Consider the following 17,880-nt stretch of genomic DNA (forward strand, 5'->3'; position numbering starts at 1 on the left):
TCAGATCGTATAATAAATGTTTGCAAGTTACAACATGCGATTTGAATGCGAGACATCAGTAAGCCTTTATGCACTGGTATAATATCGAAATCGTATATGTACGAATGCCGGGTCAATCATGGATAACGGAAAGGTTTTCTATTATCATCATCATTATTATTAATACTATTACTACTACTACAACTACTACCACTGCTACTACTACTACTGCTACTACTACTACTATTACTACTACTACTATTACTACTACTACTATTACTACTACTATTACTACTACTACTACTACTACTACTACTACTACTACTACTGCAGTTCCAGGCAATCGCAATATTACCACACATTCGGGGAATAGCAGTATCGCCATAGACAGAGGAAAAATATGACACCAGCTTTACGCGAAGGTGGAAGGCACTTTAGTAAAATAAAGGAATAATAAAAATGGTTGAGTTACCAATATAATATAAGGTCCTATTTCAGTAATAAACTACAAGAAAATAAAAGCGCAACATCAGACAAATAAGAGGAAAATGAATGAAAAATGGAATCAAAGACTCAAATAAAGGATTATTTATCTTGCAGTGGTATTTGTTCAAGGCAACCTATTATGCTTAACTATGCCACATCAATATTATTCGTGTTGTGCTCAGATTTCATTAATACATTTATTGTTGGTCATTTGTTAGCAAAATAAGTTTACTTAATTATTCATTTTGGTAATGCTCTTATTGGCAGGCAAAAATAATAGGTTTTTCTTCCTTTTCTAATGAGGACAATTTTGCCACCTGGATGATTGCGGTTCTTTATTGAAGTATATCTCCCCATAGTTCAACATGCATACATGCTTTTTAATAGTTTCACATCATCGCATGACTCACGCATGTTTTTCTATCTTTATGGTTGACACAGGATACTCACTGGATGAGCGTAAATATAAAATGTTTTTCGCAATCAAAAAATAAATGTGGTAAGGAAGCTACCACGAAAAAGAGAAATGCATTACAAATACTAACATGGAAAAGAGAAATGCAGTACGTTCGCTACCACACAAAAGAAAAATGCAGTACATATGCAACCACGCGATAGAGAAATGCAGCACAAATACTACCACGCAAAAGACAAATACGGTACAAATGCTACCTTGCAAAAGACAAATACGGTACAAATGCTACCACGCAAAAGACAAATACGGTACAAATGCTACCACGCAAAGATAAACGGAGAACAAAAGCTACCAAGCAAAAGAGAAATGCGATACATATGCCTCCACGCTAAAGGGAAATGCAGAGCAAATAATACCAAGCAAAAGAGAAATGCGATACATATGCCTCCACGCTAAAGGGAAATGCAGAGCAAATAATACCAAGCAAAAGAGAAATATAGTGCAAATGCTACCACGAAGAAGAGAAATGGAGTAAAAATGCTCCCAAGCAAAAGGAAAATACGGTACAAATACTACCACGCAAAAGATAACTGCAGTACGTTCGCTATGACACAAAAGAAAATGAGTAATATGAGACAAATACGCTACAAATGCTACCACGCTAAAGAGAAATGAAGAACAAATGCTACCACGCAAAAGAGAAATGCAGCACATATGCCTCAACGCTAAAGAGAAATACAGTACAAGAGCTACCTAGCAAAAGAGAAATGCGGTAAAAATGCTACCCCGCAAATGCGAAATGCGGTACAAATGCTACCACGCAAGAGAGAAATGAGGTACAAAAGCTACTACCCAATAGAGAAATGCAGTACGTATCCTACAAAGCAAAAGAAAATTGCGGTACAAGTACTACCACGCAACAGATAAATGCGGTACTTATGCGTCCACTCAAGAGAAATACAGTACAAATCCTGCAATGCAAAAGAGAAATGCAGTACAAATGCTACCACGCAAAGGAGAATACAGTGCAAATCCTACCAAGCCAAAGAGAAGTTGAGTACCAATGCTACCACGCAAAAGAGAAATGTGGTACAAATGCTACCACGCAAAAGAGAGAAATGCGGTACAAAAGCTACCACCCAAGAGAGAAATGCAGTCCGTATGCTACCACGCAAAAGACAAATGCGGTACAAATGCTACCACGTAAACAAGAAATGCAATACATATGTTACCACGCATAAGATAAGTGCGGTACAAATGCTACCACGCAGAAGAGAAATGAGGTACAAATGCTATCATGCAAACAAGAATGCAATACATATGTTACCACGCATAAGATAAGTGCCGTACAAATGCTACCACGAAAAATATAAATGCGGTCAAAATAATACCACGCAGAACAGAAATGCGGTAGAAATGCTACCATCCAATAAAGAAATGCAGTACGAATGCCACTACGCAAAGAACAAATGCGTTACAAATGCTATCACGCAAAAGAGAAATGCGGTACCTATGATACCACACAAAAGAGAAATGCAGTACAAATGCTACCACGGAAAAGTGAAATGCAGTATATATGCTACCACGCAAAAGAAAAATGCGGTACAAATCCTACTACGCAAAAGAAAAGTGCGATACAAATGCTACCACGCAAAAGTGTAATGCAGTAAAACTGCTACCACGTAAAAGAGAAATGTGGTACAAATGCTACCACCAAAAAGAGAAATGCAGTATTTATGTACCATGCAAAAAAGAAATACAGTACATATGCTACCACGTAAAAGAGAAATGCCATACAATGAAATCACGCAAAACAGATATACGGTACAAAAACTATCACGCAAAAGTGAAATTTGGTACAAATGCTACAACGCAAAAGAGAAATACAATGCATGTACTACCACGCAAATTGGAAATGCAGTACAAATCCTACCACGCAAAAGAGAAACGCAGGACGTATGCTACCACGCAGAAGAGAAACGTAGTACAAATGCTAACTCGCAAAAGTGAAATGCCTTACAAATTCAACCACGCAAAAGAGAAAAGCAGAAAAACTGCTACCACGCGAAAGATAAATACAGTACAAATGCTACTACGAAAAAGAGAAATGCAATACATATGTTCCCACGCAAAGGATAATTGCGGTACAAATGCTACGACACAGAAGAGTAATTCGGTACAAATGCTACAACTCAGAAGAGAAATGCGTTATAAATGGTACCATGCAAAACTAAATGGGGGTACTAATGCTACCACGCAAAAGAGAAATGCGGTGCTAATGCTACGACGTAAAAAGAGAAATGCGGTACAAAAGTTTCCACGTAATAGAGAAATGCGGTAAAATGCTACCATGCAAAAGATAAAGCTGTACAAATGCTACCAAGCAAAAAAGAAATGCAGTACATATGCTCCCACGCAAAGGATAATTGCAGTACAAATGCTACGACGCAGAAGAGTAATGCGGTACAAATGCTACCACACAAAAGATAAATGCTGTACAAATAATACCATGCAAATGAGAAATGCTTCCACCCCCACCCCCCACTCCCAAAAAAATGCAGTATGGATGCTACCACGCAAAAGATAAATACAGTGCGAATACTACCACGCAAAAGAGAAATGCGTTACAAATGCTATCACGCAAAAGAGAAATACAGTACAAATACTACCATGCAAAAGTGAAATGTGGTACAAATGCTATCATACAAAAGTGAAATGTGGTACAAATGCTACCACAGAAAAGTGAAATGCAATATATATGCTACCACGAATAAGAGAAATGCATTACTTATGCTACCAAGCAAAATAGAAATGTGGTACAAATAGTACCATGCAAAATAGAAATGTGGTACAAATGCTACAACGCAAAAGAGAAATGTGATATAAATGCTAGCGTGCAAAAGAGAAATGCAGTACAACTGCTACTAATGCGAGGTTTAATAATTCACTCGTGTCTAAAATCGAGGAGACCACACGAGGAATTTTCTCATTTGCGAAGTCTGTGGACTTTGGTCGTTGTGCATTATGAAAAAAAATTGAATTTTTAAAATCGCCTTGATCATCTATCAATAAGCATCCTTCCTCTCTCTTCTTCGTATATATATATATATATATATATATATAGAGAGAGAGAGAGAGAGAGAGGGAGAGATAACAATATATATATATATATATATATATATATATATATATATATATATATATATATATATATATATATATATATATATGTACAAACACAAACATTTTGGCAAAAAGAAGGTCTTCACGATGAAAGAGATTAATATCATAATTAGTGAAAATATTGACAGTCTATTTCTTGTTGGTTTTGTACAATTTATTTATTTTCTTATTTTACAGAGTTGTCTTTGTGCTGGTATCGATAAATAATTGGCTCATATTTTTGACTGAAATACATGGCTTACCGATGTACTAGAAATAAATATGTCTTATAGATGCAATCTTTTAGCAAAATGATTTAAAAAGAACATAGTCTGTGTCTTTGAAAATTTGGTGAAAACATTTCAGCTAAAGTGAAATATTTTTCTTGAGAAATTTCAAGTCATGTTGGAACAAGCCTTGTATAAAATAACCACTGTTGCCTCTAACTTTTCTTAGGTGTGTTTAGTGTATTAAAACACTCATGGCCTCCAGCAAGGACCTGATGGAGTCTGTACAATATTACGTTATCATCTAGCCTGTTAGGAACAATTTCGTAGCATGAGAACTCTAAAAACAACTTGTAATCATATTATCCACTTACACTGGTTTCAGCTCCAGTTCCTATTGCGCTGAAAAATTTAATCAGGAACTAATTTCAAGATTTATTATTGGGAAAGATAATTCTCGACAAATTTTTGCTGCTAACCATTAGTAATACGCAAATGTATCTTTAAGCAGGAAAGGAAAAATTGCATATCGTGAAAGAATTCCCATTTTCTATGAACTGTTTTCAATATTCTTTCTTAAAAATGAACAGTAAGGCCCGGAGCTTTCTAATTAAGAAGCTGCTGAACTATTTATGTTCGGTTGGGTGCGTGCCTGACAATACTAGATAGGTAGCTATATTAGGAAAGAGTTGGGTAATAGAGTTGCTATTCTAAGAGGATAGCGGCAATATTTAACAATTGGGTGAGAAGGCTGATAACTCAAAGGATCCTGCTTTAGTAAATAACTGGGTAAGATGGTTGATAGTTTAAGGGGGTGGGGGTGTCTAAATTAGTAAACAGTTGAAAAGACGGTTGATAGTTTAAGGGGGGTGGGGTATATAAATTAGTAAACAGTTGAAAAAGACGGTAGATAGTTTAAGGGGGTGGGGTATATAAATTAGTAAACAGTTGAATAGGATGGTTGATAGACTGAGGGCGGTAGATACATTAAATGGGTGAAACAGTTGACAATTTACGGGGATAGACACATTAGAAACACTTTGGCAAGACGGTTGGTGAAGGCTGATGTTGAATAGGTGGATAGTGATAAAACATTTTCTGGTTACGACGACAGTTTTAGAAGTTAAAAGGTAGATATAAATAGTTTTTTTCACGATCCGTACATACATACATACCAAATTTTCCGCATCAATTACGCTAAATTAGGTCTCTAATACCGCAGAGTTTGTGATAGTACCACTTTTATCTGCTTGAATTGAGTTATATTATTCATTAGGCTAGCGCATGATGTGTGTTAAATACACTGAATTTCGAGGTCGACCACGTTTAGATTGAAATTTGATGGATGGTTATGCGATAGTGCAACAGTTACTATGTCAGCTGTGCCTCACAAAGGTAGCGAAAAAAACTATTTGGGGTTCCAATGAGTAAAAGGGGAACGCAAAACGAAGCAAAACAAAACAACCCATCCCCACACACAGATAAGCAAAACCTTGTTTTTGTTCTTTATGTTTTCAACGATATCGTACTAAGTCATGATTGTGTTTATCACTTAGTTTTGTTTTTGTTCTTTAATCTTGTTTTTCAACAGATCAGCGGAAGCTTTGACGCAATTTTAATTTAATTAGTTGCCTTCGTTCTCTTAATCTATACTATGAAAGCATACCCAAACCGAAGTGATTATCTTTGTTGCTATAGTAACAAGCTATTTCTGGATAAACACAGTTAGAAGGAAAAAAACTCTTTTTAATTGTTTGATTATCGGCTCTATCATGCCCTTTCAAGACTGTATCTGTCCCATTCTTATCTCGTCTCTTTTGCTCAAAATAATGTTGACTACTACACTTATACTGCTGACTAATATATTCATACTGTTGACTAATACAGTGATAATGTTGACTAATAAACTAATACTTTCAACCAATACACTATGACTGTTAACTCAACAACTATAGCTTTTGACAAATACACTGATACTGTTGACGAATACACTAATACTGTTGAATAATACTCATAATGTTCACAAATACACTCATACAGTTCACTAATACACTCCTAATACACTCATACTCTTCACTAATATAATCATACAGTTCACTAATATACTCATAGTGTTCACTATTACACTCATATTGTTCACTAATATACTCATACTGTTCACTAATATAATCATGATGTTCACCAACACACTCATACAGTTCACTAATACACTCATACTGTTCACTAAAACACTCATATTGTTCACTAATATTTTCATACTGTTCACTAATATACTCAAACAGTTCACTATTACATTCATACTGTTTACTATTACACTCATACAGTTCACTAAGATAATCATACTGTTTACTAATACACTCATAATGTTCACTAATATACTCAAACGGTTCACTAATACACTCATACAGTTCACTAATATAATCATACTGTTCACTAATACATTCATAATGTTCACTAATATACTCATACGGTTCACTAATATACTCAAACAGTTCACTATTACATTCCTACTGTTTACTATTAGACTCATACCGTTCGCTAATATACTCATACTGTTCACTAATACACTCATACTGTTCACTAATATACTCATACTGTTCACTAATATAATCATACAGTTCACTAATACACTCATACTGTTCACTAATATACCCATCCTGTTCACTAATATACTCAAACGGTTCACTATTACACTCATACTGTTCACTATTGCATTCATACTGTTCACTAATACACTCACACTGTTCACTAATTCACTCATGCTCTTCACTAATATCATCATACCGTTCACTAATACACTCACACTGTTCACTAATATACTCATGCTGTTCACTAATACACTCATAATGTTCACTAATATACTCAAACAGTTCACTATTACACTCATACCGTTCATTATTGCACTAATACTGTTCATTAATATCATCATACTGTTCACTAATACACTCATGCTGTTCACTAATATAATCATACTGTTCACTAATACATTCATACTGTTCACTAATATAATCATACTGTTCACTAATACACTCATACTGTTCACTAATATACCCATCCTGTTCACTAATATACTCAAACGGTTCACTATTACACTCATACTGTTCACTATTGCATTCATACTGTTCACTAATACACTCACACTGTTCACTAATTCACTCATACTCTTCACTAATATCATCATACCGTTCACTAATACACTCACACTGTTCACTAATATAATCATGCTGTTCACTAATACACTCATACTGTTCACTAATATACTCAAACAGTTCACTATTACACTCATACCGTTCATTATTGCACTCATACTGTTCATTAATATCATCATACTGTTCACTAATACACTCATGCTGTTCACTAATATAATCATACTGTTCACTAATACATTCATACTGTTCACTAATATAATCATACTGTTCACTAATACATTCATACTGTTCACTAATACACTCATACTGTTCACTAATATAATCATAGTGTTCACTAATACACTCATACTGTTCACTAATACACTCATACCGTTCACTGTTATAATCATACTATTCACTAATACACTCATACTGTTCACTGATACACTCATACTGTTCACTAATACACTCATAATGTTCACTAATATACTCATACTGTTCAGTAATATACTCAAACAGTTCACTAAGATAATCATACTGTTTACTAATACACTCATAATGTTCACTAATATACTCATACTGTTCAGTAATATACTCAAACAGTTCACTAAGATAATCATACTGTTTACTAATACACTCATAATGTTCACTAATACACTCATACAGTTCACTAATATAATCATACTGTTCACTAATACATTCATAATGTTCACTAATATACTCATACGGTTCACTAATATACTCAAACAGTTCACTATTACATTCCTACTGTTTACTATTACACTCATACAGTTCGCTAATATACTCATACTGTTCACTAATACACTCATACTGTTCACTAATATACCCATCGTGTTCACTAATATACTCAACCGGTTCACTATTACACTCATACTGTTCACTAATGCACTCATACTGTTCACTAATATCATCATACTGTTCACTAATACACTCATACTGTTCACTAATATACTCATGCTGTTCAATAATACACTCATACTGTTCACTAATACACTCATGCTGTTCATTATTGCACTCATACTGTTCACTAATATCATCATACTGTTCACTAATACACTCATGCTGTTCACTAATATAATCATACTGTTCACTAATACATTCATACTGTTCGCTAATATAATCATACTGTTCACTAATACATTCATACTGTTCACTAATACACTCATACTGTTCACTAATATAATCATAGTGTTCACTAATACACTCATACTGTTCACTAATACACTCATACCGTTCACTGATATAATCATACTGTTCACTAATACACTCATACTGTTCACTAATACACTCATACTGTTCACTAATACACTCATACCGTTCACTAATATAATCGTACTGTTCACTAATACACTCATACTATTCACTAATATACTCATGCTGTTCACTAATATAATCATAGTGTTCACTATTACACTCATACTGTTCACTAATATACTCATACTGTTCACTAATATAATCATAGTGTTCACTAATACACTCATATTGTTCTCTAATATACTAATACTGTTCAATAATATACGCATACTGTTCACTAATACACTTCGTTTTAAAGCTCTTAGTCTTAGCTCACTTTTCTCAAAATGCCTGTACTTTGAAAATGACTCCTACTTTCCACTAACGCCAGTCCAACACAAATAGTACACTTTATCGACATGGAAGATGTTGACAGTGTACTCATTAGAGAATCACAAGTCGAGAAGTGTACGACAGATGCATTGTTTAAATACGCACAGGTCTAGACGTGTATGACAGTTGTATTGTTTAAATACGCACAGGTCGAGACGTGTATGACAGTTGCATTGTTTAAATACGCACAGGTCTAGACGTGTATGACAGTTGTATTGTTTAAATACGCACAGGTCGAGACGTGTATGACAGTTGCATTGTTTAAATACGCACAGGTCTAGACGTGTATGACAGTTGTATTGTTTAAATACGCACAGGTCTAGACGTGTATGACAGTTGTATTGTTTAAATACGCACAGGTCGAGACGTGTATGACAGTTGTATTGTTTAAATACGCAATGGTCGAAACGTGTATGACAGTTGTATTGTTTAAATACGCACAGGTCTAGACGTGTATGACAGTTGTATTGTTTAAATACGCAATGGTCGAAACGTGTATGACAGTTGTATTGTTTAAATACGCACAAGTCGAAACGTGTATGACAGTTGTATTGTTTAAATAAGCATAGCTGCAGGAACTGTGTCGAGATTTTCAATTTCATTGGGCAACAAGCTTTAAATAATCTATCCTAAGCTGCGTATAATCACTTCAAAAGCAGACGCTCTAAGGCATTTGTGCACTAGCTGCTTATTATTGTACTGTATTGTTTTTTTCTCGCCTTCTTTATCCATCAATATTAGAATAAGCTTGCTTGTCTGATATATTAAATTTCACGCCAGACCCATTGGCTTTCATTTCTTCCATGGTGAAAAAAAAATAATCTTGAATGATACCACCTGCTAGCGTATTGCCTAATATTTTGTAGTTGCTATTGTCGGATGAAGGATTGGTTTAAATAGCTCACATAAATTATTGGTGAAATCGTATTGCTAAATTGTGTGAATTTTGTTTTTTAAAATTAAAAAATCAAGGACCCACCATTGAGTCGTCTTTAAAATACCTTGAATGAATAACATGTTGAAATGACGCTGTATTATAACACAATGTTTTGGATTATCTTCATTATTTTGGTATCAGTGTTATGGCATATCAACATGGACGCATTCCATTTTATACGGACAACAACTTTATCATTGTTCCAGCATATCAACATATATGCATCCAATAGCTACGGACAATTGTATCATTGCTATGGCAGATCACCGTGTATGCATTCCAACTAATACGGACAACTGTATCATTTCTATGTCATATTAACATGTATGCATTCCAAATGATACGGACAACAACTGTATCACTGTTATAACATATCAACATGGAGGCATTCCATATGATACGGACAACAACTGTATCAATGTTATGTCATATCAACATGTATGCATTCCAGTTTATACGGACAACAGCGGCATGTAGTCGACATAAATTTAATATATATGCAGTTTTAGAATCCATTACATTTTCTGGAATTGTTTTCTTATAACATTAGTCACGTTTATTTTGATTAAAACCACTTACCCCGATTCGTCATATCTTTCTTGAGATGCGAAAGGTAAATCCCGTTTTCCATATCTAAATGGCAGACGGGCGGGAGAACGCGTTCGATAACCGTCTGGTGTTCTTTTACCCCATTCCAATTTGTCTGTGTTGGAGCACTCGCAATATACTGGTTTTCTGTATTTCTGCACCATGCATTCTACAAAACAGTTTCTGCGTGAGAAATCCGCCATGACAGTTTCCATAACCACTGCAATGGCAAGTCCACAGAGAAAACACAGTGTTAATGTTCTCATTTTCAAACCTGGAAATGGAGCAATGATAGAATTTGAAGTGTTACTTTAATTAATCTATACAACCTTCACGACTATTGTGAAATTCTAAAATCTCTCAGCTTGACACCATTTTATAATAATCGTTCATCTAAATTTTTAAGTTAAGCATCTGAGATAAAACAAATCAATAACACAAATATCATACATGTAAATGAACACTTTTGGTATTACTACAGATACTAACCTAGTTCTCGGGGAAAATACTAATACTAGTATTATGTATAAAATAGATATGGATACATTATAATACTAGTATGATGTATAACAATATGGATACATTATAATACTTGTATGATGTATACAAAATATTGATACATTATAATACTAGTATTATGTATAAAAAGATATGGATACATTATAATACTAGTATGGTTTATAAAAATATGGATACATTATAACACTAGTATGATGTATATAAAATATGGATACATTATTAAACTAGTATTATGTATAAAAATATATGGATACTTTATAATACTAGTATGATTTATACAAAATATGGATACATTATAATGCTGGTATGATGTATACAAAATATGGATACATTATAATACTAGTATGATGTATAAAAAAGATATGGATACATTATAATACTAGCATTATGTATAAAAAGATATGGATACTTTATAATACTAGTATGATTTATACAAAATATGGATACATTATAATGCTGGTATGATGTATACAAAATATGGATACATTATAATACTAGCATTATGTATAAAAAAGATATGGATACATTATAATACTAGTATGATGTATAAAATAACGTATGGATTTTTTATAACACTAGTGTTGGTACAATGTGTACAATACCATATGGATACATTATAATACCAGTATTATGCATAAAATATGGTATGGATATAATATAATATTAATACTAGTATTATGTATAAAAAAGATATGGATATATTATAAAACTAATACTGGTATAATATGGAAAATAAAAGAAGGAATGGATATATTATAAAAACTATTATTATGTATAAAAAAGATCTGGATGTAATATCATATTAGTAGTAATAATAGGCACATATAACATTTAGAAATATTTTCAAAGTGTGCGATCATACGCATGGTGTTTAGTTTAAACTCATTTTACTTCAGAAATTTGTAATTAGACAACACAAGAAGTACAATATAGATGGCAAAGGATTAGAACGGAAGCCAATGGTTTATGACGTTCTTCCGCTCCCCTTCATGGTATTTTGTATCCCAAAAAAATGCGTACATTTGTATTGTAAAACACTTCCATTTTATTTTTCGCATTATCTCCCCGATTGTAATTAGTTTAGAAAAAAGTTTTGGTTGTGTGACAAACATGACACAAATACATGACTCTGTATAATTGGAATGATGGCTATATATGCATTACCATAAATTCCTTACATGTATTTGGCATTCATTCAATAATAAATTCTCCAATTGCCCCTATCTATCATCAGCGTGCATTGTGACTGGCTAATGAAGTAAACATTGTGTCGGAAAGGTAATGAAACCTATACTAAATTCTCTAAACTAGCTATGATCAGATCAGCATGCAAAACGTCAATGCCACATGATTACAAGTGATACATATTTTTACGGAACTAGTCTGAATTATATGTGCCTCGGACGCTGGGGGTCAGGGGTTCAAACCCCAGCCGAATTATACCAAAGACTCATATAACTGGTACTTTCAGCTGTCTCGCTTGGTTCTCAGGAGTAAGAGTTTAGTGTTAGGGCTGGTCGCCCTGGTATCAGGATAATGTGACTGGGTTTGACATTGATGATACATGTCTGCAGCCCAGTGCTAGACATCACAGTAAACTGCCTCACTGCAGAAATCGTAGCGATATGACTTTGTTAAAGTTACGTTAAAAATCCAAATCACACCTGTCCACCCTCACACACAGGCACACACATACACACAGACAGACAGACAGACAGACCCCCCATATATATATATATATATATATATATATATATATATATATATATATATATATATATATATATATATATATAGCATTACTCTGCAATATGCATATTAAATATGATTACATAAATATGTGAATACATGTATTTGTAAATACAACACGGGCAATTCCATGCACTTATCAATTTGACCTGACATAAAAATTATGTGGGACATGCCTTTCATTGTTACATTTATGCGACAGTGTATTGGTATGAAAGACAGCTATGTGGACGAGTTTCTCCAGAAACTTGCACCACTTGGCATAATTTGCCTTTTGAAGCTAATGAATGTCAATAAATCATCCCCCACCCCTAAGTCTATACCCACAACAAATAGTGATACAATACAGACAACGTTTCTACCAGCGATAAATAAGAAAACATTATTTTCTGACTAGCTCTCCTCAGTACAAAATTCATTGCGCCGGCCTCTCAGATACTTCTTTTTAAACATCATCGGAGACACCGCGTACTCGATTTCATTCCATCCCACCTGTAGTCAAACTCCATTTTTGCTATGAGATCAACATGTCTTGTTTACGTTGTCACTGGACTGCTGCGTAGATGCACCATGTTCGCCATATCCCATCCGTCAAGCATATATTTTTTCAAACATCGTTATGAAAGTAGAATTTTACCTCAGTCATTCTCTAGTACTATCTGCTTACCTAGGGGTATCCACCTGTATGGACATGGGTCACGGTTCAGTTACCACGAATGTACTGCATGTCTATGTTTAGATCATATTTCCTCTCTCGTTTTGGTGTTGATTTTGAAGGAAATTGTTTTTGTTGTTTTTTGTTTTAAGAATTTGAGCATTATAGTTTAGTTGTCTGTTTGTATTTCGGCGACATTGCACATTGTTTAATGAGGCATAAACGCTGATCCGGAAGTGAAATATGTGACCCGTTACACGGTGCTTTATTTACAGTCCATGCTTTCAACAAAAAAAGTACGGTTAATCTATGATACAAATTTCACAGTGAGTCCAAGCCGCGGACAGGGTAGGACAATTTGGACCAAATTTCGGAAGCCCGCAAAGGTCAGAGAGCACACCGCCATCACCATTTGTAATTCAAAGGATCTACAGGAAAATTTTTCCCAGAGCCAACAGATCATGTTCGCGGCCATGCCGAGAGTCCGTCTTCCGGCCATGCTGAGAGTTCGTCTTTGAAGGTATTTTAGATTATTGTATGACTTTTAAGGATTTGGACAAAGTGGATATTTCAGTACTACCAAACAAATGTTGACACCATATGCGAAAACAAATTGTGATTTAAGTCCATTATAAGCATTATAAAAAAAGTTTTGAAAATGGTACTCCAAGTTTATTAGTAAGGCTAGACACATGCCATTTTCACATGTTGTGTATATTGACATTACAAATAAAACTATCAATTACAAATTAAAAAAATTAAATTGAAAAACAAACTAAGTGAATTTTAATTTATGCAAAAGATTGGACATGTGTAGAATATGTATGATTGATACTCATTATTATCGGTATGTAAGAATTGCTAAATCTTATACAAGATGCAATGGTGGATATTTGTGAAATTCTGTCAGAGAACTAATTCAAAGTCAGAATGAGGCCTTTATTAAAAACACAGGAAGGCTTATTTTTGTAGATATGGTTATTTAGACTATTTATACTATTTATTATGGGTCCACTCAGTTAATTTATACGTTTATGATAGCGTTATTATACGGTTATGACATGTACGTTCTATTGCTTTCAGTAATTGTTCTCACACATAGTTGTTAGGTACATAATTTGAGCAAATGGACAACAATTCTGTAGCATAACCCACTCAGGCTGTCTTCTAAGCTATTCTAAACTGTCAAAGAATAAAAAATGTCAAAAAGACATAAAATTTTAGGGATAAAATATAATTCTCCCAAGTGTATGTACCCCTGGATGTACGAAAACAGGAAAATGTTTAAATGTTTTGCTTTATTTATTAGCAATTAATTAATCATTATTATTATTTATCGTTAATTACTAATAATTATTGTTTATTGACACTCCAAACATTGCACCCGATACTTAAATTTAACTTTGTACATATTTATCTTCGCCACATCTTTTAATATTAAAATACTTTGGATACAGGAATAACACATTGTACTATGTCCGACGTACATTTGTAGCTACTAGCAATACATTTTATGTACCTTCGTTTATATCCGGATAATCTAGAATGGTTCGTAATTTAGCAATACCTGTAGTTAATTATCGGGTCACATAACACGGTAATGTTATACCATTTGATGCTGAGTCAAGATGATATGGAGATTTTTGTCGCACAAGCAAGTCGATTGATGCCGCAATCAGTCTGTCTCTCTCTCTCTACGTCTCCATGTCTCTGTCTCTCTTTCGATCTCTGTCTTTCTTTCTCTCTATGTATGTTTCTGTCTCTTTCTCTGTCCATCTGTATCTCTCTTTCTCTGTCTGTCTGTCTGTCTGTCTGTCTGTCTGTCTGTCTCTCTCTCTCTCTCTCTCTCTCTCTCTCTCTCTCTCTATATATATATATATATATATATATATAAAACTGGCTTCCAAAATATTTATTTTTTTACTAAACAAAATAAGACACACTTCGCCTTCATGTGAAATTTTCTAAATGTCCAAATATTTATTTAATCAACGGATCGCATTCCCGTTTTATCTAGAAGGAACATTTATGAAAAGTTGCATCCCTCTTTCTGCATGCAGTTTAGGCTTGTCTTTCCTCCCAAACGGTTATTGAGACTTTGCTAATCAAAATGTCTTAATTATTAGAATATATAATAATAATAATAATAATAATTTATAACTTAGTCCACCGGCCGAAATTACAAGCATGTATTAAATTATTACAGTGTATTATTATTATTATTATTATTATTATTATTATTATTATTATTATTATTATTATAAGACGAAGAAGAAGAAGAAGAAGAAGAAGAAGAAGAAGAAGAAGAAAAATAAAGTTGATAATTACTGAGATTGTATTTTATGAGCCCAAAAAGATCATGATGCTAGCCTGTTGTTATTATTAAGAATTTTTTTGGCGTCTTACATCCCGCTATTGACTTTCAGGCTTAGAAATTTGCATTGATTTCAATTTCATTGTTGATGAATAATGCAACATTATTTCAAACGAAATTGGAAAATGCTGATTTTAGCCACATTCCGTGACGTTAACGAATTCGATCTCTTCTCATTCGTTTCTTCTTCTTCTTCTACTTGTTCTTCTTCTTCTTCTTCTTCTTCTTCTTCTTCTTCTTCTTCTTCTTCTTCTTCTTCTTCTTCGTCTTATGATTATTGTTATTATTATTATTTATCAGTTACAAATTGTTCATCGTGCGTAAGACTATCTACCAGAATTAAGGCTTATCCATGACATAAGCGACTGTTGTATCAGAACCATTGACATCAATCAATCACTACTCCCCAGAGGAAGTCTGTTAAAGCTGCCGTCATAGACCGAAGATCTTATAAATGTTTGCAAACCAATTGACTGCAGCAATATAGGATCTACTCCGGACATTGAGGGATATTCGGAAAACCCGGATTAATTACAATGTAAATAACGTAAAGGTTATTTTAATGCACGTGTCTTACATTACAAAATGTGCGGTGCATGCCTTAACGTTGTTATACATTAAAGGTTATCCCATCATATAATTACATGAATGTTTGCATTTTCCACAGTAACCGCGTGTAGCCTTTATTAGTATCGCTCTGTAACATGTTACATTTAAACGTAAAACGAGTATTGATAGTGTCTATTTATATTTTTATAAATATTAGCCGATTTTCAAAGTTAAGGTTAAATGTAATGAATGACTCTAATTGAATGCCTATTTATAATTCTTTTGAAAAATGCAGCTTTATATTATTACAAATATTAAAAACAATTGTTAAATGTTTATTTATTATGAAGGTCACGTGCCGCATTAGTTATGACTACATTGCATCAATAGGAAGCAGTGAAAGTACGCATTGGTGCGTCACAAGTTAGATGCTTGGTTGTAATATGGAGAGAAGTGAAAATTACATGATAAAATTGCATTTTTAATCTTATATACAATTAAAATTCTAACTGCTAAATGCAGTATTGCTCTAAGGTGCATGGAGGTTGTAAGATTAATTACGGTTTGTTTAGTGAAGCGTGGTTACGCCAATATTTAGACAAACCACCCGACACTGCCTCCCCACACCACACCCACCTCTGCTAGCAGCAGTGGCATGTGTGACTCAACCACTGAAGTATTACAAACGAACAATTTTATTCTTGAAGAAGTTATGAAAGTGTTCATTTTGGTATCATTTTATTGCTTAATTTCTTTTTCCATATTTTGTAGAATTTTAGTTCATAAATAATAATGCAATTCAAATAAATGTGAAAATATTTTCACCAATTGATATGTCTATATATAATCATAAAAAAAAAATTGCATAATGGTATCAAATGGGTATTTGAATTAATGTTTGGACTGTGATTTCTAAGTTTATTTACAGTTTGGCTGTAAATAAATAAGGCAGACTTTCAAATATAACTGAGTGAAATTATATATATATATATATATATATATATATATATATATATATATATATATATATATATATGTCTCTCTCTCTCTCTCTGTGTGTGTGTGTGTGTGTGTGTTTGCTTGTGTGTCCACTTACCTAAAACGCAAATATCTTTTTCAGCTGGTGAAAACAAGTTTCCCTAGTTCTTCCAGTTCTACAGTTTTGAATGTATATCACCTTTTTCCAATACGCCAACTGATCCAGCTACCGCTGTTTAGCGGTTATGTTTATAAGCCTCACTCTAGAAAAGAGGCGGATGAGGATGCAGGTGACAAATTGTAAACGCCCATTACATCCGCGACAATATGTAGTGCCGTCATCTTAATTAGCCATCTAAAGAGCGATGCCGTGTGCGTTAACCGCGCTCTATTTTTAACTAGTCTCTGAGCCATACAGTTAAAGAGACCGCAGGTTTGATTATGCGTGACCCCCAAAGTTATACATTTATACGCTGTTGTTGCAAAT

General features: G+C 33.7%; 1 protein-coding gene across 1 annotated transcript in view; it reads right to left on the reverse strand.

Moving 5' to 3' along the window:
• The window catches only part of LOC149805622 (uncharacterized), a 32,303-nt gene extending 14,636 nt beyond the window's left edge, over positions 1 to 17,667 (reverse strand). The window contains exons 1-2 of the mRNA XM_089950260.1: positions 17,512 to 17,667; positions 10,561 to 10,843 (exon numbers count right to left, since the gene is read on the reverse strand). Of these exons, the coding sequence (XP_089806386.1) occupies positions 10,561 to 10,835 (275 nt within the window). The 5' untranslated portion in view covers positions 10,836 to 10,843; positions 17,512 to 17,667. The remainder of the gene's footprint in view (positions 1 to 10,560; positions 10,844 to 17,511) is intronic.
• Positions 17,668 to 17,880: the final 213 nt, after the last annotated feature.

The sequence above is a fragment of the Sinohyriopsis cumingii genome, chromosome 2, assembly GCF_028554795.1.
Source record: "Sinohyriopsis cumingii isolate HCF-2022 chromosome 2, ASM2855479v2, whole genome shotgun sequence".
NCBI lineage: Eukaryota > Metazoa > Mollusca > Bivalvia > Unionida > Unionidae > Sinohyriopsis > Sinohyriopsis cumingii.